The sequence below is a fragment of the Schistocerca piceifrons genome, chromosome 4, assembly GCF_021461385.2.
Source record: "Schistocerca piceifrons isolate TAMUIC-IGC-003096 chromosome 4, iqSchPice1.1, whole genome shotgun sequence".
Lineage (NCBI taxonomy): Eukaryota > Metazoa > Arthropoda > Insecta > Orthoptera > Acrididae > Schistocerca > Schistocerca piceifrons.
In genome coordinates, this window is record NC_060141.1 from 582,843,993 (window position 1) to 582,871,506 (window position 27,514).

The following is a 27,514-nucleotide window of genomic DNA, read 5'->3' on the forward strand; positions in this document are numbered from 1 at the left end:
ACATGCCGACGTCGCAAGCTGAAGATGAAGAGATAGAGAAAGTGTATGAGGATATTGAAAGTGTAATAGAGTATGTAAAGGGGGATGAAAATCTAATAGTCATGGGGGACTGAAATGCAGTTGTAGGGGAAGAAGTAGAAGGAAAAGTTGCAGGAAAATATGAGCTTGGTACAAGAAATGCGAGACGAGAAGGACTAATTGAGTTCTGTAACAAGTTTCAGCTAGTAATAGCGAATACTCTGTCCAAGCGGAGGAGGTATACTTGGAAAAGGCCGAGTGATACGGGAAGATTTCAGTTACATGACATGATGGTCAGACAGAGATTCCGAAATCAGATACTGGATTGTAAGACGTACCCAGGGACAGATATAGACTCAGGTCACTATATAGTAGTGATGAAGAGTAGGCTGAAGTTCAAGACATTAGTCAGGAAGAATCAATACGCAAAGAAGTGGGATACGGAAGTACTAAGGAATGACGAGATACGTTTGAAGTTCTCTAACGCTATAGCTACAGCAATAAGGAATACCGCAGTAGGCAGTACAGTTGAAGAGGAATGGACATCTCTAAAAAGGGCCATCACAGAAGTTGGGAAGGAAAACATAGGTACAAAGAAGGTAGCTGCGAAGAAACCATGGGTAACAGAAGAAATACTTCAGCTGATTGATGAAAGGAGGAAGTACAAACATGTTCCGGGAAAATCGGGAATACAGAAATACAAGTCGCTGAGGAATGAAATAAATAGGGAAGCTAAGACGAAATGGCTGCAGGAAAAATGTGAAGACATCGAAAAAGAAATGATTGTCTGAAGGACAGACTCAGCATACAGGAAAGTCAAAACAACCTTCGGTGATATTAAAAACAAAGGTGATAACATTAAAAGTGGAACGGGAATTCCACTGTTAAATGCAGGGGAGAGTGCGGATAGGTGGAAAGAATACACTGAAAGCCTTTATAAGGGTGAAGATTTTTCTTTTGTGGTAGAAGAAGAAACAGGAGTCGATTCAGTATTAGAATCGGAATTTCAAAGAGCTTTGGAGGACTTAAGATCAAATAAGGCAGAACGGATAGATAACATTCCTTTAGAATTTCTAAAATCATTGGTGGAACTGGCAACAAAACGACTACTCACGTTGGCGTGTAGAATGTATGAGTCTGGCGACTTACCATCTGACTTTCGGAAAGGCATCATCCACACAATTCCGAAGACGACAAGAGCTGACAATTATCGCACAATCAGCTGAACAGCTCATGCATCCAAGTTGCTTACAAGAATAATATACAGAAGAATGGAAAAGAAAATTGAGGATGTGCTGGATGACGATCAGTCTGGCTTTAGGAAAGGTAAAAGCACGAGAGAGGCAATTCTGACTTTGCGGTTAATGATAGAAGCAAGACTAAAGAAAAATCAAGACATGTTTATAGGATTTGTGGACCTGGAAAAAGCGTTCGACAATGTAAAATGGTGCAAGATGCTGAAAATTCTGAAAAATGTAGGAATAAGCTGTAGGGAGAGACCGGTCATATACAATATGTACAACAGCCTACAGGGAATAATAAGAGTGAACGACCATGAACGAAGTACTCATATTAAAAAGGGTGTAAGACAAGGATGTAGCTTTTCGCCCCTACTGTTCAATCTATACATCGAGGAAGCAATGATGGAAATAAAGGAAATGTTCAGAAGTGGAATTAAAATTCAGGGTGAAAGGATATCAATGATACGATTTGCTGATGACATTGCTATCCTGAGTGAAGCTGAAGAAAAATTTCATGATCTGCTTAACAGAATGAACAGTCTAATGAGTACAGAGTATGGAATGGGAGTAATGACGAAGGTAATGGGAAGCAAGAAGCTTAACATCAGGATTGATGGTTACGAAGTAGATGAAGTTACGGAATTCTGCTATCTAGGCAGTAAAATAACTAATGACGTACGGAGCAAGGAAGACATCAAAAGCAGACTATCAATGGCAAAAAGGGCATTCCTGGCCAAGAGAAGTCTAATAATATCTAATATCGGCCTTAATTTGAGGAAGAAATTTCTGAGAATGTACGTCTGGTGTACAGCATTGTATGGGAGTGAAACATGGACTGTGGGAAAACAGAAGAGAATCTAAGCATTTGAGATGTGGTTCTACAGACGAATGTTGAAAATTAGGTGGACTGATAAGGTAAGGAATCGGAGAGGAAAGGAGTATGTGGAAAACACTGATAAGGTGAAGGGACAGGACATCTGTTAAATCATGAGAAAATGACTTCCATGGTACTAGAGGGAGCTGTAGAGGGCAAAAAATGTAGACGAAGACAGAGATTGGTATACATTCAGCAAATAATTGAGGACGGAGGTTGCATGTGTTACTCTGAGGTGGAGACGTTACCATATGAGAGGAATTCGTGGCGGGCTGCAACAAACCATTCAGAAGATGACAAAATAACAAAACACTTTCCTGCTGTTTTCCTGGAGCTACATCCCCCTGCATCATACATTAAATGCACGTTTACAGGTTTCTGTAACGAGTCTTTGACAGCCAGTCGCTACTGTCGATCTCCATCGCAAATTCCTGATTACTATTTCACTAAATAGCACTACCAACGTCGATGAGGCAGGGATTTGTTTACTATAAAATTACGCATTTTACATGCTTTATGTCCCACATGCATTCGTCATTCAAGACGTCATATCGAAATATTAATTTCAAACTATTGACTTCCTGTATGAAAATTTTCAGTTTAGGATTCTCTAGCGTCTGTATAATTTTGACCCGATACGTTAGACATTCTTCCTAGCACCCCACTAAACCGTGAAATGAAATGATCGTCTGGCATAGATGGCTAGAAGTCCCCACCTTGAGAAGTTAGGCTGCCAAATTGCAAGTCTTTCCAGCTGACACCACAAGGGCGACTTTCTTGTCGATGATGATGAAATGACGATGAGCACAACAAAACATGTAGTCTCCCAGTGGAGAAAATTTCGGACCTCGTCGAGAATCCAACCTGGGCCAGCTGCATTGCAGTTAGACGTGCTGATCATTCAGATAATGGGGTGGTCGCTGGAACCATAATTGTGTTCCACCATGAATGTTTGTATGATTATCTGTACAAATATGAAGAGTAGAAACGACAAACATTCTAGGAGTCTTTTTTATGCGTTTTCAGTGCTATTGTGATCTCGGAACTCTGTTCCATGTTTCTATACTTGATCCACGTGCCAAACCATGGAGAAAGCCATTGAAACATGCCTTAGTTTAGCTCATGGTCTTCGTGTCAAACTGAGCTTCCCTTTGGGGTCCAATTTATAAGATACTAAAAGTGGCTTTTACATGCTTATGTCCCACATGCATTCGTCATTCAAGACGTCATATGGAAATATTAATTTCAAAATATTGACTTCCTGTATGAAAATTCTACTTGTCAAAAACCTAATGCTTTATTTCTGTACTTGTACTATCACGAAGAAACGTAGCGCCTCAATGTCAATAGCATTTGCAATAAAAACTTCTTATTACATCGAAACCACTTTTCTGATAAAATGGATGTGTACAAAATACAAGTTCATTCTTGAAAAGAAGAAAACAGTTAGTAACCCTGTTTATTTACATCAGTAGCGCCGTTGCCGAACACCTTGGACACGCTGTAATCATAAACAAGACTACTACTGCATAAATCTATCCCAAGCTCTGGAGCAATGTTTGTAATTATATTTCCTTCTATAATGAATATCAGTATTTTATAGGAGAAATGCATTAAAATTTCCCCATTAGTGAGCGCAACTGCTTCTACTCACGCCTCGTAGAGTTAGATACGTATCTCTTCTTACTTGCATTTTTATTGTCGCAGGAGCGTATGTGGAGGAAGACCCGATCTACCGAAATCGTAACATGCGTTGGAGTGGACGGTAACAGGAACTTCAATTTTCACTGGAATGGTAAGAGCAATTTCATACAGCATATGAAATTTTCATTTTATTGCCTACGACTCAAACACACTAAACACTAATTTTATGGACCATGGTGGGAATTCCTTGTTAGCCTTACAAGTGAAAAGCACAAAATTGTGGATAATGTAGAGCATTTATTTATTGCATTAACCTATTTTCCACGTACAAAACGATTGTCAGAGCTTAACTGGCTGTCATTGTCAAACAAGATACACTATGTGATCAAAAGTATCCGGACACCTCGCTGAATATGACATAAAAATTCGTGGCACCCTCCATCGGTAATGCTGGAATTCAATATGTTGTTGGCCCACCCTTAGCCATCATGACAGCTTCCACTCTCGCAGGAATACATTAGGTGCTGGAAGGTTTCTTGGGGAATGGGAGCCCATTCTTCACGGAGTGCTGCACTGAGGAGAGGTATCGATGTGGGTCGGTGAGGCTTGGCACGAAGTTGGCGTTCCAAAACATCCCAAAGGTGCTCTGTAGGATTAAGATCAGGGCTCTGCACAGGCCTGTCCATTAGAGGGATGTTATTGCCGTGTAACTACTCCGCCACAGGACGTGCTTTATGAACAGGTGCTCGATCGTGTTGAAAGATGAAAACGCCAGCTCCGAATGCTCTTCAACAGTGGGAAACAAGAAGGTGCTTAAAACATCAATGTTGGCCTGTGCTGTGATAGTGTCACGCAAAACAACAAGGGTTGCAAGCCCCCTCCATGAAAAACGCGACCACACCATAACACCACGGCCTTCGAATTGCACTGTTGGCATTACATAACATTCACTGGGTATTCGCCATACCCACACCCTGCCATCGGATCGACACATTGTGTACAGTGATTCGTCACTCCACACAACGTTTTTCCACTGTTCAATCGTCCAATCTTGGCGCTCCTTACCCCAAGCGAGACGTAGTTTCTCCTTTACCGGCGTGATGTGTGGCTTATGAGCAGCCGCGCGACCATGAAATCCCAGTTTCTCACCTCCCACCTAACTTCGTAGTACTTGCAGTAGATCCTGATGCAGTTTCGAATTCCTGTGTGATGGTCTGGATAGATGTCTGCCTATTACACATTACGACTCTCTTCAACTGTCTGCGGTCTCTGTCAGTCAACAGACGAGGTGAGCATGTACGCTTTTGTGCAGTATGTGTCCCTTCACGTTTCCACTTCACTATCACGTCGGATCCACCCGTCGGAGGTTCGAGTCCTCCCTGGGGCATCGGTGTTGTCCATAGCGTAAGTTATGGTTCATTTAGATTAAGTAGTGTGTAAGCTAAGGGACCGACGACCTAAGCAGTTTGGTCCCATAAGACCTTACCACAAATTTACAAATTTCATCGGTAACAGTGGACCTAGGAATGTTTATGAGTGTGGAAATCTCGAGTACGGATGTATGAACAAGTGACACCCTATCACCTGACCATGTTCGAAGTCTCGCGGAGCGCCCCATTCTGCTCTCTCACGATGTCTAATGCCTAATGGGGTCGCTGATATGGAGTAGCTAGCAGTAGGTGGCAGCACAATGCACCTAATATGAAAAACAAGTGTTTTGGGGGGTGTTCGAATACTTTTGATCACATAGTGTGTATTACTGCTGAAAAGCATTCAAAAATATATTACACTTGCAGAGTGAGCTGCAAATACAAAGTAAATGTCTTCTTTGGTGGTGGAATAGTGACTTAACTGAAAATTTTAAAGCTAAATATTTTGTAAATATAAAGAAAATGTAGACGGAAATTCTGAAGGTGGCAGAGGTCAAATACAGGGAGCGACAAGCTATTTACAATTTGTACAGAAACCAGATGGCAGGCCGGCCGCGGTGGCCGAGCGGTTCTAGGCGCTTCAGTCCGGAACCGTGCGACTGCTACAGTCGCAGGTTCGAATCTTGCCTCAGGCATGGATGTATGTGATGTCCTTAGGTTAGTTAGGTTTAAGTAGTTCTAAGTTCTAGGGGACTGATGACCTCAGATGTTAAGTCCCATAGTTCTCAGAGCCATTTGAACCATTTGAACCAGATGGCAGTTATAAGAGTCGAGGGGCATGAAAGAGAAGCAGTGGTTGGGAAGGGAGAGAGTCAGGGTTGTAGCCTCTCCCCGATGTCATTCAATCTGTATATTGAGCAAGCAGTGAAGGAAACAAAAGAAAAATTCCGAGTAGGAATTAAAATCCATGGTGAAGAAATAAAAACTTTGAGGTTCGCCGATGACATTGTAATTCTGTCAGAGACAGCAAAGGACCTCGAAGTTCAGCTGAACGGAATGGACAGTGTCTTGAAAGGAGGATATAAGATGAACATCAACAGAAGCAAAACGAGGATACTGGAATGTAGTCGAATTAAATCGGGTGATGCTGAGGTTTTAGATTAGGAAATGAGACTCTTAAAGTAGTAAATGAGTTTTGCTATTTGGGGATCAAAATAACTGATGATGGTCGAAGTAGAGAGGATATAAAATGTAGACTGGCAATGGCAAGGAAAGCGTTTCTGAAGAAGAGAAATTTGTTAACATCGAGTACAGATTTAAGTGTCAGGAAGTCGTTTCTGAAAGTATTTGTATGGAGTGTAGCCATGTATGGAAGCGAAACATAGACGATAAATAGTTTAGACAAGAAGAGAATAGAAGCATTCGAAATGTGGTGCTACAGAAGAATGCTGAAGATTAGATGGGTAGATCACGTAACTAATGAGGAGGTATTGAACAGAATTGGGGAGAAGAGAAATTTGTGGCACAACTTAACTAGAAGAAGGGATCGGTTGGTAGGGCATACTCTGAGGAATCAAGGGATCACCAATTTAGTACTGGAGGGCAGCGTGGAGGGTAAAAATCGTAGAGGAAGACCAAGAGATGAAGACACTAAACAGATTCAGAAGGATGTAGGTTGCAGTCGGTACTGGGAGAAGAAGAAGCTTGCACAGGATAGAGTAGCAAGGAGAGTTGCATTACACCAGTCTCAGGACTGAAGACCACAACAACAACACGCGGAAAACATGAGATGATGAAGTGGGGGAAGAAGAGGACAACATGAGCAAAGCATCGTGGTCAACAAAGAAGGGTTGATATAGACGTGATTAAACAGCCTATTCGTCTGTATAAAAATTAAATGAAATTAAAAATTTCAATAACATAAAATAAAATAAATAGAAATTAACAGTACTGAGAAATAGCTTGAAAAAGCTTTATTTATGGAAGCTGGAATTGAAACAGAGTAAAGGTGTAACTGAAAATATTGACAGAAAATACTTAATCGAAACCATGTCTTAGTGGAATAATTAATCTTATACTGTAGGAGACATGTATATATAATCAAACAACAGAATATATGGAGCACATAGTCACATTTAAATAAATGTACGGAAAAGTAGAGGACTAGGAAGTAGGAGAGAGTGTGGGAAGAATTAGATAAATATGGACTGTGTGCCAAATATTTATTTATCTCTTGGGGGTTCTAAGAGACTCAGTTTTCGGCCTTTGTTTCCCGAGTGGAAGACATATGATTGCTATTGGAAGCTGTAACTTTCGTATAAAATGTCCAGTCAAAAGCCTAAATAACCACATTTTGGAGCACGGACTGCTACGAGATGTGCAAGAAGAGAGTCATGGAGATTCTGGAAGGTACTGACAGGGATGTGGGGCCATGGCGACTCCAGGCTGGCCTGCTGCGCTAGGTTTCGCGGTTGAGCATCCATTGCGTGAACAGACCGATGGAGCTGGTCCTATAGATTCTTCATTAGGTTTAAATCTGGGGAGTTTACTCGCTGGGGGGATACGGTAACCTTGTCCTACTGCTCTTAGAACCACACATGTACACTGTGAGCTGTATGATAAGTTGAATTGTTCTGCTCGTAGGTGCTATCGTGCCAAGAAAAAGCAAACTGCATGTATAGGTGGACATGTTCCCCAAGGATAGATACATACAAAACATTTTAACAGCCCAACTTCAGAGAGTACTAGAGAGTATCAATGATACGAAAACAGTAGAGAAAGTAAACAACAAAGTACATAAATGGATAACATTTGATCATGAAACACGCGCTCAGACAGACACAAAACAATACGCAACTTATTAGCAGACAGTATTTAAGCTACAAATGGCACGTAATGGCAAACAAGAACCAATTCACATACTGAGTAGGAAACATACTAAATGTAGAGGGGCTCATCATAGCATACAGAACTAGCAGCACATTACAGAACAAACTTGGAAGACAAACCACTAACATTGATAAGGATAGCCAGTCTGGTCTCTATCAGCTAACTTGCTATTACTGCCAGTCTGTATATGTGCGCGAAACGTGTAGGAACTTCAAAACCAGATGGACACAAAATCTAAGATCATTATAAATTAAGAGCTCTCACCCAACATTTCCAGAGCATCTAGTGGCACAGAATCACTACCCTAAAATCACAGAAACAGATCTGAAAATTCTTGATGCTAGCAATAACTTACTCCAAAAATTAACAGCCGAAGAGCATGATCCTCAGAAAAACATACTGAATGAATAAATATCACTCTGCAATGCAGTAAAAAAGTATTTTCTGGAACAGAAGAACTATATAAAGAACCTCACCTTCTCACCTCAACGAACACATCACACATACACATACATACAGTAAGTACCCTGACTAATAACAGTATTTAGAAACTCACGCGCCAGCCATCTAATAAGCGCACAGTGAAACAAATAAGCAAAATACAGACACACTAACATGTTAAACGCCAATTGAAATCTTGTGTTTTTGTGACATAATGAACAAAAACGCATGTGTAACCAGCAAAACTTCCAGTAACAGAGGCAATAAGTATATTAACAGATCCAAAACAAGGGACGACAAGTCTACAAAACCCGAAAACACATTTAAAATGCTAAACAACGCGATTTTCGATAGGAAACGAATTTTGGAGTAGAATAATAGAAAACGGTTTGTTGTTTATGGTAGTTGTGCAGCTATCAACCTAAAATAACTTGTTATCATTATGTAAGGGATGAATGAAACTATATAAATATTTGTTGTTCACTAATATTCTGGACTTAGTTTTCGCCACAGTATAAACATGTAATATTCCTTGTCTTAGTTATATTACGCGTGTCATAAATTGTATATGTAAATCAATGACAAAAACTGATGCTAGTTTTCACTCCTTTACATATAAAAATACGAGTAACTTTAAGCTGAAATGCAAATGTTATAATATCACAATAATTTTCTGATCGAGAAATAAAAAAAATTCACTGAAGATAGCACAAAGATGCTGAAATATGTTTGGGTAAAGTAAAACTAAACAAACACTGCCTTCATAAAGTGGAATATCTCTCTAGTTTTTTCTGAGCAAGCACAGAAGGAAAGAAGAGCATCAACATGGGAAAGATGAATACATGACCTTTCTTGAGCAATAATGAAAACCGTATGGCTACTTCTCGCGTGTACACATATGCACAAATCTTCCCTCTACTCTTTGAGTGGTCGTATGGAAGTCGCAATATCTCCTTCCATTCCTGGCCAGTTACTGCTGACTACATTTTCTTCCACAGCAGGATTGAAACTAGTGTACTCCCAGCTCAGAGCTACGTCAGTAGATAACCTGAGTGACGTAGGCTGTGGACTCGAGTTAGATTTTTTTTGATCACAGAGAGTGATATGTATTAATCTGCAAGCTGTACATTTCTGCTTTTTCAGAGACGGGCTCCAGCAGCGACCCCTGTTCTGACACTTATGCCGGGCCTATGGATTTCTCCGAAGTGGAGACCAGTTACCTGAGGAACCACATCAACAGGAACATCGATCGCATCAAGCTTTACCTTACGTTCCACAGCTATGGTGCCGTAAGTAATAATGTACCACTGTTCCAAAGACATGTAACGAACCATTTGGTAAACAGTAAATTTTAATTTAATACTGAACAAACGAACAGTCTTTATACTTTATCAGTAAATAAAAAATAAGTGACCTGGGGGGAATGGAGAATGGACAGTTTTGAAATAAACGGCAGTACGTTTTCTTTTCTTTTCTTTTTTTTCAAGAAAAAACTTTATATATCTATGTATCTATTTGATTTATAGTGTCACTTAAGAAAAGTTATGTCGATGAAATGTCGACTGTTATCCTGAATACAATTTTCAATTCTCTGCCATAAGTTGCTCACAACTCAAGCAAAGAATCATTGATCAATGTAACACACCACTTCTTTTAATACTAGCTTTTAGTTCCACTAAACTTTGGATTTGTTAACACAGACAAACCATTTCAAAAACCCCCAAAAGAATAAGCCACAATTGGATTCACGTAAACGAGTAATGGAGAGTCCAAGGAAAATGTTACTCACAATTGTTATGGATGCATTTGAAGTCTGTGATGTTTCATCATCCTTTTGAAAACAGAAAGTTTTGTGTGCATCAGGCACATCCACAATTCTGGTCGACAGAATGTCTTCAGCACCTGTACATAACGTTCTGAGCACACTGTCACTGTTGTGCATTCCCCCTCGAAGATTCCAGTTACGTCACCAACAGCAGCAGCACACCACATGTGGGGAGTACAGCACAAGGCTGTTCAGGGAGCTAAAGCAATAATTCTGTTAATTAACTGACTCAGTTATGTGAAAGTGCACCGTTCACTCATAAACGATGTTGTGTTTGTGCGTCTTCAAAGGTCATTCTAATACGCACAGAGTGTCTTTTCATTATTGAAACTTCCTATCTCTCATCTGCTGAATCACCAGAACTTCACCAGGACGTAATTTTAAACTCATATGTAAATACTGTTAGATTAAAGGAGACTACTCACCAAAAGCAGAAGTGTTGAGCTGTCGATAGGCGCAAACAGAAAGAAAGAAAACGTCCTAGCTTTCGGAGTAATCCTTTTATGAGCTAGAGAAAAATACACACAACAAACACACACGCATGCACGCACGCACACACACACAAACACACACACACACACAAACACACACACACACACACACACACACACACACACATAAGCATGCATGCATACACACACCTATGCCTCTACGTGTTGCCAGCTGGACTAAAAGCAATACTGCTCCATTTCAGCAAGTGGATTAGGTTGTGGTGGGGTTAGCGTCGAGTGTGGTGGGTAGAGGGAGAGGAAGGTGTGAAGCAGGCACAGGAATTGAGGGTAGGTGGCTGGCGGTATGCCAGCTAGGAATGAGAGAGGTAGGAGTGGCAGGAGTGGTATACAGGCTAGGCACGTGATGCATCGCTGTCGAAGACAGTGGGGGGTAGTGCACGCTGTGGGTGACATTGTATGTGAACTAGGAGGAGGTGACTTGATGGAGAAAGGGGGAAACTATTGGATGGAGGGTGTGGGGGGGAGTGATTTACCAGAGATTGAGGCAGGACAGTTATGTGAGTGAATGCTATGTTGTAAGGATAACTCCCACCTGCATACTTCAGAGAAGTTGGTGGTGGAGAGAAGGATTAAGATGGTCCATGCTGTGAAGCAGCCATCGGAATTGAGCATGTTATGCTCAGTTGCATGTTGTGCCACTGAGTGAGCATCTTTATTCTCTGAAACAAATTGGACATTCATATTAGTAGACAGCTGGTTGGTAGTGATACTGACAGACGTGTGCACTGTTTACAGCAGAGTTGGTATATGACATGGTAGCTTTCACAGGCAGCCCATCCTGTGATGGGGTAGGATAAGCCTGTGACGCGACTGGAATAGTAAGTGCTGGGTGGGTGGATTGGACATGTTTTGTACCTTAGTCTGTCACAGGGAAATGATCGCTGTGCCAAGGGACTGGGAGTGGGAGTGAATTAGGGAAGGAATATGATGTACTTTAGGTTGGGTGCGAGGCGAAGTACCACATTAGGAGGGGTGGGGGGGGGGGATCTTGGATAGGATACCCTTCATTTCAATACATGATGAGAGATGATCAAAGTCCTGGCGAAGGATATGCTTAGTTGCTCCAGTCCAGGGTGATATTGGGTGACAAGGGGGCGGGGGAGGGGGGGGGGCGTTCTTTTGCACCCGTATCTTGGAGATTTCCTACAACACATATTCAAATTTCAATTACCTAACGTAATCAGCCTTGTAGGAGGCGATCTGGATTTGTAAATGTTGAAGTCTTCTATTACGCAAACTTCATTTGCCAAGTTCGCAATTGTTTTTATAGTGATGACTGTTTTCAGCAAATTTGAACTGCCGTCTTCAAACATGTAGGTGCATAAGATATAACATGCTGGTGAATATTCGACTTGAATATGGAAGCTACTGCTTGTAGTAATATGGTATGTAATTCTTTTACTTCTTTCTCTGTCAAGTAATATTACATAGGCATGTCGAACATTCTCTTTTAGCTTACATATTACGCATTTTCAGATTTGAAAATGGCAGTTAAAATTTGCCTAACTAGTCACCACTGTACAAATAATTGCGATCTTTGCAAATAAAGTTTTTGTTTTAGAAGACTTCAGCATTTAAAAATTCAAATGTAACATTTTTCTTACAGACTCACAGCTCATTGTCCAAGGACAGTGTACATGTTGACGTGTGCAGAGTTTTGGGATAATGATGTTTGCCTCTCTCACAATGGCGACATTTCCACTTCTTCATGATATTTTGTCGGGTCCTGGCGACTTTGTTTCCTGTTATTCTGAAAGTTGTAACCTATCGTGTACTTGTATTTCGACTTGGAACACTGTGATTCAAAAAGCGACGAAATATCCGCCATCTAGCAACATGCGTTTAGGACAAAAGAATCGCAAGCAGTCCCAAAGTGTATGATGAATGCTCCATCTGCCTCCCACCACTGACAGCCGTGTATTAGCCAAGCTAGAAACTTCTGTTTCCCACCCACATTTTGCTCGAGTTCCCAGACCTGTCAAAATCTATAAGTTACTACAATGTTTCAATCGTGTACTAGTCGGTTATTGTCAGATAGCCATGAAGTATTGAGTCGACGTACTGTGTTCAATTTAACAACTTGACAAAATTTATTTCATTACACTCAGTATTGTTTCTACAATATCACTGAATTTCCAAAGCCTGTAGCTGACACAGAATAAATGAAGCAGCTCACCATACCCCATCAGTACAAAACTTAAAATAAGTAACTGGATTAATAAAAAATAGAGAAAATTGAAGATAATGGTTTTAATGCTTCAGGTGTTCCACATAACTTCCCTTCACCTGAGAACAACGTATCGAACATTCATGCATCGATTTGAAATATCAGATAAGATCTTCTTTGAGATATTGTTCAACTCATGTGTCACACTGGCTTACACGTTGGTTACGTCATGAGACCCTGTAACTTCGCCGGGCGGGGTGGCCGAGCGGCTCTAGGCGCTACAGTCTGGAACCGCGCGACCGCTACGGTCGCACGTTCGAATCCTGCCTCGGGCATGGACGTGTGTGATGTCCTTAGGTTAGGTTGGTTTAGGTAGTTCTAAGTTCTATGGGACTGATGACCTTAGAAGTTAAGTCCCATAGTGCTCAGAGCCATTTGAACCTGTAACTTCGTGAGAATTTCTGCACCTTGTTGTTTTGTGGTAGGTTCGTACTGATAAGACGAAGATGGTTATGTCCATAAACAGCTGTACACATTTTCATTTTTCATTTCAACCTAGTCATGGCTGGTGTCCATCTGCCATTTTTTTTCGTTCTGAACAAAGCGGTTCTCTGAAGAGCCGCAGTGGAGTCCGACTGCTGGTCCTTGTTGATGAGGAGGGACGAAACTAAAGTAATATAAAATACGAGGCGTATTCGGAAAGTAAAGAAAGTTTGCATATATACTGTCTGACAAAGAAAAAAAAGGAAGCAGCCAGAATACATGGTCAGATGGCAATGTGATTTCGAACATGTACACACTACTGGAGGGAATGCAACTGAGTAGAGGTGCAATTCCCAGTGACACGTAGAATGGCCACCACAGTGCGTAAGTGTTGTTACCAAGGCTGGTGGGATATATGAGGGGCGTGAACAGCGTCAGATACTGAGTGATCACTGTGAAGAACAGGGAAATGCCGCAAACTCAAGTGAGACAGTGTTATCAGCACCTGATAGAGATTAAAAGGATCATTTGGCAGGCTCGTTAAATCTCGTAATATCCAGATCTGTGGGAAATTCAGTCATGACAGCAACTAGATGTTGGACTGGTTGGAAGAATGAGGGCAGGTATACATATCGTGCATCAAGCGCATCTTAACCCTTCCTTCCCTCAAGAGTCGCGACATATTGTAAAAAGTCAGCCAAATATTTGTGACAACCCAGAATGGGAATATCATTGCTGGTCGTTCCACCCGAAGCGATTTCATTCTTTGTTTACTAATCATACAGAAGTCACAAAATAGGGGTAATTCATTCCTGAGAGCACACCCTTAGATATAAATGACATAGAACACTGCAATTCGTACATCTATTAAACAAATGAAAGAATGTCCCAAAATGTGTTACAAACGCTAAGATGAAAAAAATTTTAGGATAAGAGGGACACAAACCTACTCCCTTACAGTCCATCATTCACAATCTGACAAATTGCTGACACGCTACGTCGGGGATTTGCAAGTTGGAACATCAGTATTGTTTATCTTCGAGTCTCTTGAGGCTTTTGCTGCTGGTGCCTTATTATTGCCATTTAATTGTAAGAAATCCAGCTGAGTGTGACGTTTTTGTGAGAAATCTTCAATGCTCCATTGTCTTGATATGGCACTCTGCAAGCTATAGTACCAAAACTGCGGAATACGACAAATCGGTTTGGCGTCTGTCGCATGGATTGATCGAGTGGCATGTCATTCTGAAGTCACTTCCTAACAAGCCGAGTGTGGCGCTAGCTTCTCCTGGTACACAGAAGTTCTTGCTACAGAATCTCTTTGCCTGAGTAGCTGCTCATTGGTTAGTAGCACAGCGAGCTTGCTTGGTTGGGGAGAATTGTATGTTGAGTATATGAGAACTCCTGGTTTACCCAGAATGGTACAAGTGAAGTGAAATGGTTAGCATAGGGCACAAAGGGTGCAGACGTCAAAGATAGCAGAGATCACAGTATGTCAGGTAATGGCTACAACAGAATACTATGAAATTGTATAGTAATTCACAGAAACGTCGTACAAACATATAAGTAAATCTTGGTGATCAGGAAACTGTTTTAACAGTAATTATACTGTAAAATTATGGAACTTATGCCAGAACAGCCGGCCGCTGTGGCCGAGCGGTTGTAGGTGCTTCAGTCCGTAACCACGCGGCTGCTACGGTCCCAGGTTCGAATCCTGCCTCGGTCATGGATGTGTGTGATGTCCTTAGTTAGGTTTACGTAGTTCTAAGTTCTATTGGACTGATGAACTCAGATGTTATGTCCCATAGTGCTCAGAGCCATTTGAACCATTTGAACCATTTTTATGCCAGAACAACATATAAACAATAATACTTAAACCTTTAAAAATAAATATCTCGCAAACACTTCGAGCGATATTTAGAGTCTAGGTGTTTGACGATAGTTGGGCATGCCAGCTACCATCGCAGAAGATCACACATCACTGTTTTACACACTTTCTTATATCATGTTTCAATTATTGTAAATACACAAATCTGTCAGAAGATCGATTCCTCTACATAAAACTCAATACGAAAGTAGCATGTTGTACCCTGAATAATTCCCCACTTTCAACATAATGTATGTATAGTTTTTAGACTGATTTATTGATTAATTAATTAAATACTCGTCTGGCTGATAATCATGATGTTTCATAAAAGAAAGTCCAAAAATATGTTACAAACGATAAGATGAAAAAAATATTAGCGTATAGCAGGACACAAACCTATTTTCTTACACTCCATCATCCACGATCTGACAAATTATACATGTACATATGCTACATATGTAAACTCTTACACCAGCATTGGATAGAGCCCCAAAAGGTGCTTCTTATGAACACGCTGTGTTTACTGTTAACTGATTATTTGTGATGTTATCTCTGTTGTGAATGTTGAGTACAGGTGCAGATAATTTGTACTTAAATTACTTGTGACTAAACTATTCGGCCTAAAATAATGTGTGTGGCTTGAGAAGGACCAACGACTGAGGCACTCTTCTCAATATGTACATATCACCTGTCAGCTGTGTGTGTGTTTTAAATGGTACTCCAACTTGTTCAAATAACACATTTTGGCTGGCTAAAAGAGGCATGCAAAGGAGTGCATCTGGCCATTCAGGGTCATTGTGTTTGGAGCCATTAGGAGCCATTGGACTCGAAGGTTTGTTCAGGCTGACCTGAGGTTGCAGAGTGATAGATATAGGACGGCATGTGGCTGTACGATACTTTGTCATTTTCAGGAACTTAGTAAAATTCGCTACTGACAAGTGGGTTGAACGTAGAAGCTGGCAGCCATTTGAGATTCTGACTTCTGTGAGTGGGTAGAGTGGGACTTATTATTATTTGAACAGCTTTTGAGATATACTATAGATTAGACTGAGAGGATATATGAATACATTAAGGAACTTTAGGTGTTGGTCACACTACTCAACTATAATATGTGGGTTATCGGTGGACAGTTTAAGCGATGCATGACTCAGTGGAACTTTTCTCAAAAACCCCCGCTCTTTTTAAGTCGGCTAATTACTGCTCGTACTTCTTAAGAAGCGAGATGCTGCATAGGCAGTGTTCAGTCCAGGCCATACGCCATGTCCGAAACAGAGGCCAACCGAACATTACTGCACCTTTAGAAAGAAATAATAAGTGAAGATACCCTGATCCTTTAGTTACCATTCAGTTTGTAATTGCTCATTCATCCACAGAACATAGAACATATTGCAGGATAGTGCAGGATGCCGATGAAAAATACACTAGACTGAAAAAAATATACAGTGGTTCCCCTGGGAATATTTATCCCAACGATTACTTCTGAAAAGCAAAAAGCAGCAGTATGGACTGCTAGATTCATCGAATGTAAATTAGTGATACTCTTGTGACATGTCCAGCTAAACATCTCGTTCAAAAAAAAAAAAAAAAAAAAATTGACCAGTGATGCAGCTGAGCATAAATCCGCATCACACGCTGACATTGGGGCTTTCTGTTTCTGTTTCAAGTCTAACATGAGGACACTCTGGTCCCAATACACCAACGTTATGACTGTCCAGTTTAACAGATACCTAAAAATATGACTCAGCGGAGAAACGACTCTTCCCAAAAAACCGTTTGTACATTTATCTTGGCCAGCATATCCATTCCAACTTCTTCGCGCTGGGTTTGCTCTTCGGCTTCAGTCTCTGAAGCACCTGCGCCTTGTAGGCCTAAGGACGTGACTGCTTACATAGGACTCGGTGCACTGTTGATAGTAGCATTACCAACTCCCTGGCAGCCATAAGTAGTGGCTTTATCGGACGCCTTACTCACAACAAACGGATGGGCGACCTGCCCCCCGTTTATTGAAAACACAACTGTTTCAATAAATGACGTATTCCAAGCCTGAACAATGGTCGGTACGGTGATTCTCTTCCAAACTGTGTCGTGGCGTTTCGTTGCATCTGGTTGTCGGACTTCGTCTCTGCGGACCAGAACTTTCTACTGTGGCGTCCGCATTTATAGGCAGATTTACGGCACCTGCTTAATTCATATATTAAAAAGTCCCTTGACTTCCCTCCCAGCGTAGTGAAAACCAGTTATTACACAGCAAATACAATTTATGGGGATTGGTATTTATATTTTTTATATATTTTTGGTGTAGATGTGTAAGCCAATGTTTATTTTGATGTTTGAGGTTATATAATTGTTTTTATTACCAATGAATGAGGAGATTAGCTTTTTCATTTGTAGCTCAAATAAAAACATATGAATGGAACACAGCTATTGGTTTGATTTCCAGGAATGAAGAACAGTGTCGCCACACAGTGTGCATGAACTTACCTTTGACGTTGTCAGGTACTGATCCGAAGTGTCTTTTATCACTTAAAATTTGCACCGCAATTATTTTGATAATGGAAGAAGCAACTGATGATATGCGGATTTCACAGATTGGAATGTGACCAGGGACCCATCTCTGCAGCTCTTAAACAGAGTGTTACAAGTTTCGAACGTGTTTTTATTTAGCAAAGGTACAAATATTTCAGTGGAACAATACCCATTGACAGTACCACAATAACAGTAAACTAAATTAGAATGTCAATAGTGTCTGTTGCAGGCGTCTAGTGCAAGTAGTTTACTAGATATCGCAGCTTGAAGACTGTAAACAGCGAAAGTTGTTTGTTCCAGGTGATTGCAAAAAAAAATGGTTCAAATGGCTCTGAGCATTATGGAACTTAACTTCTGAGGTCATCAGTCCCCTAGAACTTAGAACTAATTAAACATAAATAACCTAAGGACAGCACACACATCCATGCCCCAAGCAGGATGCAAACCTGCGACCGTAGCGGTCGCTCGGTTCCCTACTGTAGCGCCTAGAACCGCTCGGCCACACAGGCCAGCCCAGGTGGTAGCACAAACGAATGTGAATTTCACAAGGGTGCATATGTGCAGCCCTAAACAGATGCTCATACGTCTCCAATTGTGTCGGTTTGTTAAACAGGGCACTGCCTAGGTCAAACGAAAGACAAACAAATGTGAATACACTACCTCCGTGAGGACTGACACGAAGAAACCAATGTAGCCTCAAAGCCTGTGCTCAAAATGACGACCACCAGCGGCAGTACAAGCCCGCATTCTGGCAAGCAACGACTGCTTTACAGATTCTAGCATATCAGCGGAAATTGCAAAGCAGGCAGCAGTAATAAGCCGCATCACATCATATGCATTATTTGAAATGATTAAGAGGTTGGCGTCTACTGGCATTTCTTTTGGAGTACATGGTACACGAATGAAAACATATTTCTTACACTTACCACAAAGCATGAGTATGTCCAACATTTTTTTCGCTCTGGGAGGTAGCGTCTTACGAACACGTCATACTTACGTCGACTCTTTCACAGCAACTAACAGGTCAGTTGCAGTGCAATTGCAGTGCACACACAACAGAATGTAAACAAACTCAACGTCGTCACCTGACTTGTAAGTAGTTAAATGGGACAAACAGCTGTCGGTGTTTTAAAATGTTCACAATATGATAACTCGTAAACCACTTGCACTAGCTTCCCGCAACAAAAACCACTGGCATTCCCATTTACGCTTCTTTTAGGATTTCACTATCAGTAGGCATTGTCCTATTTAAAAATCTGTAACTCCTGTAAATAACAGCACATCCGTCATCGTCTCAAAATCTGCGAATACGCTCTCTTGCCTACAATTCAATTCTGTGAAACCGCTTATCGATAGTGCATCCCATGTCCGAAATATATGCGCTGTAATGTCCTGGTTGACTAAGTGACTCATCATCGCCCAGCCCAAACCGCTAAGGATAGAAACTTTAAATTTGGAAAAGGTGTGGATATTATATTGTAGGCGTCGTTAAAAAGGGATTTTTCGAAATTCCAACCCTAAGGGATTGAAGTAGAAGATGAAGGTTTTTTGTTTTTTTGAAAACTGTCGCTATTAAGTCAATTTTGAAGCTAGACCTACTAAAATTGGTATTTGGTTAATGTCGTTACTCTGTCAGAAATAAAGAACTACATGTTTCAGGATTTGTGGAAACTTAACCCCATGAAAGTGAAATAGTGGCCGAAAGCTTTTTTTTTGTTTTGAAAATATATCATTGTTAATGAACTACTAAAGTATTTTTAAAGCTTCAGTTATGAACATTGGTATTTGACTTCTCGGTTACAAATTAAATGAATGCTTGTTTCAGTGTTTTTGAAAACTGAACTCCTAAGGAGGTGAAATAGATGAGGTTCTTATGAAAATATTTTATTATGAAAGCCTATCTAAAGCTAAATCTATGAAAATTTAAATTTGGCTTCTCACTTAGAAATAAAAAAGTACGTGTGTCACCGTCTTTGGAAATTCAACCCCTGTGAGAGTGAAAAGGGAGACGAAAGTTACTGTGGCAATATTTCATTGTGCAAGCATTTTTGTAGCTGAATCTATGAAAACCTGTATTTGGTTACTCTGTTAGAAGTAAAACATATACACATATCACAGTTTTTGGAAATTCAACCCATAAAGTGGTGAAATAGGCGTGAAAAGTTTTGTGAAATTATTTCATTGTCAAAGCATTTTTACAGATAAATTTTGAAAATCGGAGCTTGGCTTCTCGGTTAGAGATGAAAAAATATGTTTTTCACTGTTTTTGGAAATTCAACTCATCATCGCCCAGCCCAAACTGCTAAGGATAGAAACTTGGAGTTTGGAGACGGTGTGGATCTTATAGTGTAGGCTTCAATTTAGGAAGGGATTGTCCGAAATTCCACTCCAGAGGGCGTGAAGGAAGTTATGAAAGGCTTTTTGAAAGTGTGTCGATAAGGGGATTTTGAAGCTACAACTACGAAAACTGGTATTTGGTTTCGCAGTTAGAAAATAAAAAAATCCGTATTTCAGCACTTTTGGAAATTCAACCACTAATGCGTTAAAATAGTGGGTGAAAGTTTTTTTGAAAATAAATAATTGCTAATCTACTAATAAAGGATTTTTAGGGCTACATCTATGAAAATTGGGATCTGGCTTCTGCGTAAGAAGTAAAAAAAATACGTGTTTCAGTGTTACTGCAAATTTAACCCCTAAGGGAGTGCAATAAGGGATGAAAATTTTTAAGAAAATATTTGAAAGCTAAATTTACGAACATTGGTATTTCACTTTTCTGTTAGATATAAATAAATATTTGTTGGGGGATGAAACTTGCTATGGAAGTATCTCCACAAGAATGCAGCGGGCATTTGGACTCCAGCTACCAGAGTCTTATTTTGATCGCAAATACATTCAAAACAGGCCACGCTCATGTGACCTTAATCACCGTGAAAAGCTTAGATGTTGCAATTTGTGAACAACATAAAAATTCTATTAAATAAAAACAAAAAAGACTGTGCAGGCCATGCAGTCTAAGCGAGCGAAGCATCCAGCGTTAAGTTAGTATTATATAACTTATTTTATATAAATTTCTCACAGAGTACTGGTCCGGTCTGCCAGTAACTCACATTAATTTTGATTGAAACGGGATGATATTCACGATAAAAGGGTTGAAAACATTGAAGAAGAAACTCTGTTTTAGAATTGCCAAAATAAAGATGGTATTATAATGTACGCTACTGGCGTCCGCAGCTCGTGGTCGTGCGGTAGCGTTCTCGCTTCCCACGCCCGGGTTCCCGTGTTCGATTCACGGCGGGGTCAGGGATTTTCTCTGACTGGGTGTTGTGTGATGTCCTTAGGTTAGTTAGGTTTAAGTAGTTCTAAGTTCTAGGGGACTGATGACCATAGATGTTAAGTCCCATTGTGCTCAGAGCCATTTGAACCATTTTTTTTTACACTACTGGCCATTAAAATTGCTTGGTTCAAATGGTTCAAATGGCCCTGAGCACTATGCGACTTAACTTCTTAGGTCATCAGTCGCCTAGAACTTAGAACTAATTAAACCTAACTAACCTAAAGACATCACACACATCCATGCCCGAGGCAGGATTCGAACCTGCGACCGTAGCGGTCACGCGGTTCCAGACTGAAGCGCCTTTAACCGCACGGCCACACCGGCCGGCATTAAAATTGCTACACCACGAAGATGACCTGCTGCAGATGCGAAATTTAACCGACAGGAAGAAGATGCTGTGATATGTTAATGTAGCTTTTCAGAGCATTCACACAAGGTTGGCGCCGGTGGCGACACCTACAACGTGCTGACATGAGGAAAGTTTCCAACCGATTTCTCATACACAAACAGCAGTTGACCGGCGTTGCCTGGTGAAACGTTGTTGTGATGCCTCGTGTAAGGAGGAGAAATGCGTACCATCACGTTTTCGGCTTTGATAAAGGTAGGATTGTAGCCCCCTCGCGATTGCGGTTTATCGTATCGCGACATTGCTGCTCTCGTTGGTCTAGATCCAATGACTGTTAGCAGAATATGGAATCGGTGGGTTCAGGAGGGTAATACGGAACGCCGTGCTGGATCCCAACCGCCTCGTATCACTAGAAATCGAGATGACAGGCACCTTATCCGCATGGCTGTAACGGATCGTGCAGCCACGTCTCCATCCCTGAGTCAACAGATGGGGACGTTTGCAACACAACAACCAATTGCACGAACAGTTCGACGACGTTTGTAGTAGCATGGGCTACCAGCTCGGAGACCATGGCTGCGGTTACCCTTGACGCTGCATCACAGACAGGAGCGCCTCCGACGGTGTACTCGACGACGAACCTGGTGCACGAATGACAAAACGTCATTTTTTCGGATGAATCCAGGATCTGTTTACAGCATCATGATGGTCGCATCCGTGTTTGGCGACATCGCGGTGAACGCACATTGGAAGCGTGTATTCGTCATCGCCATACTGGCGTATCATCCGGTGTGATGGTATGGGGTGCCACTGGTTACACGTCTCGGTCACCTCTTGTTCGCACTGACGGCACTTTGAACAGAGGACTTTACATTTCAGATGTGTTACGACCCGTGGCTCTACTCTTCATTCGATCCCTACGAAACCCTACATTTCAGCAGGATAGCGCACGACCGCATGTTGCAGGTCCTGTACGGGCCTTTCTGGATACAGAAAATGTTCGACTGCTGCCCTGGCCAGCCCATTTTACAGATCTCTCACCAATTGAAAACGTCTGGTCAATGGTGGCCGAGCAACTGGCTCGTCACAATACGCCAGTCACTACTCTTGATGAACTGTGGTATCATGTTGAAGCTGCATGGGCAGCTGTACCTGTACACGCCATCCAATCTCTGTTTGACTCAATGCCCAGGCGTATCAAGGCCGTTATTACGGCCAGAGGTGGTTGCTCTGGGTACTGATCTCTCCGGATCGTTGTAGGTGTCACCACCGGCGCAAACCTTGTGTGAATGCTCTGAAAAGCTAATCATTTGCATATCACAGCATCTTCTTCCTGTCGGTTAAATTTCGCGTCTGTAGCATGTCATCTTCGTGGTGTAGCAATTTTAATGACCAGTAGTGTATATCATGCAATAGTGTGTCAACATGAGAATTCCGAGATGTTTATTGAACCGGAACGGTCGTGTGTGTGTGAATACCAACATAAAATAGAGTTCCAGTACAGGAGATTACGGTAAAGGCTGAAATGAAACACACGCATTGGAACTTTGTGTAAAGTTACTCTGCACGAGTACAAACGGAACAAAAATGGTTCAAAATCAACAACTGCGCTTCAAAATAGTCCTCCAGTGCGTATGCACAATGTTGCCAAAAATGCAGAAGGCGTTGAATGCCATCAGTGTGTGCCACTTGTCGCCGAAATGCTGTGAGGACGTTCGCCCTGTTTGCAAACCGCTCCCACGCAATGGTTACCTGGTCTGACGTCGAGTGGAGTGAATAGGATGGTGCGGCGGGATCCATCATGTAGCACTGTCATTCTCACACTGAATGATTCAGGAAGTGATACAGAGTCATCTTCTCACGCGATCGCAATCCGCCCTTTTATTTCGGTAGTGTTTGCTCCCCACTTTCGAGTGTATTAAGTACCATTACGGTTCCAAGATAATATTATTATTACGATGATAGCACACGTCCGCACGATATACCATAGTTGCCATGACTTATTGACTGCCCCTCATATAAAGAATATCAGTGATGATTCTGGAAATGGTATAAAAAATACGCCTCTAAATTTTGCTATTTACAGATTAAAGACAGTATTTCTCTTTAAATCTGGCGTACAATTAGGGGGGTTTTACCCTCTTATTTACATATTTTGAAGTGCGTAGCTTTTCCCTCGTCGTTAGCGGAGGCTGAAGTCAAACGTGGTAGCACATTGACTTTCAACAATTTTTTCGACATTTATGAACGTGCTTTTTCTTATTCTGCATTTGCGTTTTTTCCACTTCACTTTACTCTTGTAAAGTTCACAAGTGAAATAACTGTAGTTTCACGTGTTCCGCAGTCAGCATAGTATTTCGATTTATTCATTCGTTTACTCCGTAGGCTGTACTGCCAACCTTGTGAATGGAATTTTTTTACACTTCCGTAGTCTTATGTTTGCGTGTGTAAGTGTGGTCGTGGGTGTAAATTAGAGAAGACACGTCAGGTGTTAGCAGAGATTGCCCTCACTGTGCGTGGGGCGAGCGTTCCTGCTAAACAGTGACGTTATGTTTAGACAATATTTATCTGCAAATTACTGAGACGAAATTACATGTTGTGTTTAGAAAAATGTGATTAATACAAACACTTCCTGGCAGATTAAAACTGTGTGCCGGGCCGATATTCGAACTCGGGACCTTTGCCTTTAGCGGGCAAGTGCTCTACCAACTGAGCTACCCAAGCACAGCTTTACTTCTGCCAGTACCTCGCCTCCTACCTTCCAAACTTTACAGAAGCTCTCCTGCGAACCCTGCAGAACTAGCACTCCTGAAAGAAAGGATATTGCGGAGGCATGGCTTAGCCACAGCCTGGGGGATGTTTCCAGAATGAGATTTTCACTCTGCAGCGGAGTGTGCGCTGATATGAAACTTCCTGGCAGATCAAAACTGTGTGCCGGGCCGAGACTCGAACTCAGGACCTTTGCCTTTCGCGGGAAAGTGCTATACCAACTGAGCTACCCAAGCACTACTCACGCCCCGACCTCACAGCCTTACTTCTGCCAGTACCTCGCCTCCCACCTTCCAAACTTTACATAAGCTCTCCTGCGAAACCCTGCAGAACTAGCACTCCTGAAAGAAAGGATATTGCTGCAGAGTGCAAATCTCATTCTGGAAACATCCCCTAGGCTGCGGCTAAGCCATGTCTCCGCAATATCCTTTCTTTCAGGAGTCCTAGTTCTGCAGGGTTCGCAGGAGCGCTTCTGTTAAGTTTGGAAGGTAGTAGGCGAGGTACAGGCAGAAAGTAAAGCTGTGGGGAAGGGGGCGTAAGTCGTGCTTGGGTAGCTCAGATGACGCCGGCACAGTAGCTCAGCGTGTTCGGTCAGAGAGCCGATTGGCCTCTGTAATAAGAAAACTGAGTGGAACGATCAACAAACGAATTTGAACGGATGTTATTGTTACGTCCGCAACGACCAAAACACAACAATCAACAACGAACAAAATGCAAAATAAAGAAAAAAGAAAAGCTGGTAGAGCTGTTGCCCGTGAAAGGTAAAGGTCCCGAGTTCGAGTCTCGGTCCGGCACACAGTTTTAATCTGCCAAGAAGTTTCATATCAGCGCACACTCCGCTGCAGAGTGAAAATCTCATTCTGGTGATTAATATAGTTCTAGCTTTCACATTACTTTTATTTTGAAGTACTATCAGAGTGTCAATATACTCTGTGTCTTCAGTAGAGATTAATAATGAACGTGTAATTTCTTTTCAGTACATACTTTATCCCTGGGGCTACACTGGCGACTTGCCTGATGACTGGGAAACTCTGGTAAGCTAAACTTACCGTTCTATTTAAGTAGTAGTTGTTTTAAATGACTTTGTGAACTGAGATGTTAAATTCCGTTACTTCCACAGGACGCCTTGGCCCAAGACGCAAATGAAGCGCAGCTGGCAGCGGGAGGCCCCGAGTACACCATCGGCAGCTTCAACAACGTCTTGTGTGAGTAGACCCACAGCCACCATTTTCAAACAGCACTGATTTAGGAAACTCGCGAGAGTCTTTTTATGTGTAACTTTCTCTCCCGATGTGTCACTACTACGGTCAGGTTGAAACACTGTGCATCAGACCCAGCACCAGCGAACTAATAGATTGCCTCACAGAGAAAGGAAACCTCCAGAAGGAGAGGAGAAAACTGAATGAAACTTCACTGCTTGAGAGGGTAAGTGATGTCACTTCAGTGATAACAAAATTGAATAAAATATACAACGAGATTTGCAATATGTGTCCAACTATCAGTCTGACGTTGCACCCTCTCTAGCCTGGATAGATGCACTGATTCGGTGATTCCGTAGCATCCTCTCCTCAGGCAAACTGGTCCACAGCCGTTGTAACTGCTCCTTGACATTCTGGATACTCGCAGTGTGATGGAGCTGACATTCGGGAGAGCCCTATTTGCGCTTTAGCGTCGGCAACCACGATCTTTTCTGATGTTCTGAGGGGAGTAAAGGGCTTCGAAATATTTGCAGCCGCATCCGCCCATTGACAAACGCAGGTACTAGAGCTGACACTAGCAATCTCCGTTTATGTAGCAGCATCCGTTTTCTGAACAGGCTTCTTAAGAACTGAAGCAAAGGAGTTAGCGAACGTGTGAGGCGGCATGGCCTTATTCATATATTTTGGCCCCAACATATGGGTTGCGCTTCGTAGTTATAAGCTCTTGTATCCTCTGCTCATCAACATATACTCTGCACTCCCTACTCCAGATAGGGTGATCCCCAGAGCAATTCACACACTTCAAAGGAAAGAGGTATCTCCCTTACACACAGAGCGCTGACGTTTTAAACAGGTCACTGGGTTGGGGATATAAGACCGCACATTTAAACAAAGGAAACCTGCATTGTCATATTCTGGTAGCTTCGTGTTATGGAAAGCGAGTATGAACGAGTCGAATTTGATCAGATCGTCGTCCATGCTTTTTATGATATTCCGCACATCAGGAGTGCCGTCTTGGGTGCACTCAGTTTTCAGTTCTTTGGGATTGTCCTCCATACTCGTACATGACACACTACCTTTGCTGTTGTTCATGGTTGTGTATAACTCAGTTTCGGTCACATATTCACCAAGGTTTTTGGCGTTCTGTAGGTTTGTCGTTTTTTGGGAACTAGAGGTTCGACCAACAGCCTTCCATTACCCAAATCCTTGAAGGATTTTAATGTAGCTTCTATGTCCTCTAAACCATTTAGAATGTAGAAAGAGGAAGCTTTCTCAATGCATAGCCCCTTCATTAAAATATTAAAAACGAATTCTGGCTCACAGCATGTATTCTATTATTAAAGACTGAACTACCCTGAATAAATATAACATCTGGAAGCCTCTTGAGAGATTGGGTGTTGTTACGTACCTGTGGCTCACCATTTCCACTGGGAGATGGAGGAAAAAAATTCGGGTGTTCCATCTCTGTTCCACGAGTAGATAGGGAACTAAGGGTCCACTGAGACTCAGCCCCGCTTGCGTATGACAGGCTTATACAACTGAGGTCGGGCAGCTTCCCCCAGATTTTGCCAGCTAACAACTTTCCACCTAATCTCATCGGCTCACAGTGCACCTTCAGATTGAGGGTTTCATAGAGGTTTTCGCCATCCTCGCGATCCGGGCAGTCAAGCCAAGATCCTGTTCACTGTGGCACACAATACTCCACCGCCGCACCGAACAGTGATCGCTGAAGCATGCCCAGAGCTTACAGTGAAAGGGGACTGGCGGCGCGTACCGAGCCTCAGCTCAGGAGCACCAGCATCACCAACCCAAAACCAGCAAACGAATGCCGAGCCACTGAGAGCTTCTGAGATATCTTTCTTTAACAAAAGCACGACAATTTCCTGTTTTGATTACTCTGGAAATTTCCCTGGTGTCAATTACTCATTTATCATGTTTGTTAAGAGACCGTGTAAACTCCTTATGCATTGCTTCAGCACCCACATTGGAACTTCATTTAAGTCTACTGACTT

General features: G+C 41.9%; 1 protein-coding gene across 1 annotated transcript in view; it reads left to right on the plus strand.

Annotated features, from left to right (window-relative positions):
• LOC124796030 (carboxypeptidase B-like) overlaps positions 1-27,514 on the plus strand; it is an 82,030-nt gene that overhangs the window by 51,298 nt on the left and 3,218 nt on the right. The window contains exons 5-8 of the mRNA XM_047260115.1: positions 3,841-3,928; positions 9,621-9,766; positions 25,281-25,337; positions 25,424-25,508. Coding sequence (XP_047116071.1) covers positions 3,841-3,928; positions 9,621-9,766; positions 25,281-25,337; positions 25,424-25,508 — 376 coding nt within the window. The remainder of the gene's footprint in view (positions 1-3,840; positions 3,929-9,620; positions 9,767-25,280; positions 25,338-25,423; positions 25,509-27,514) is intronic.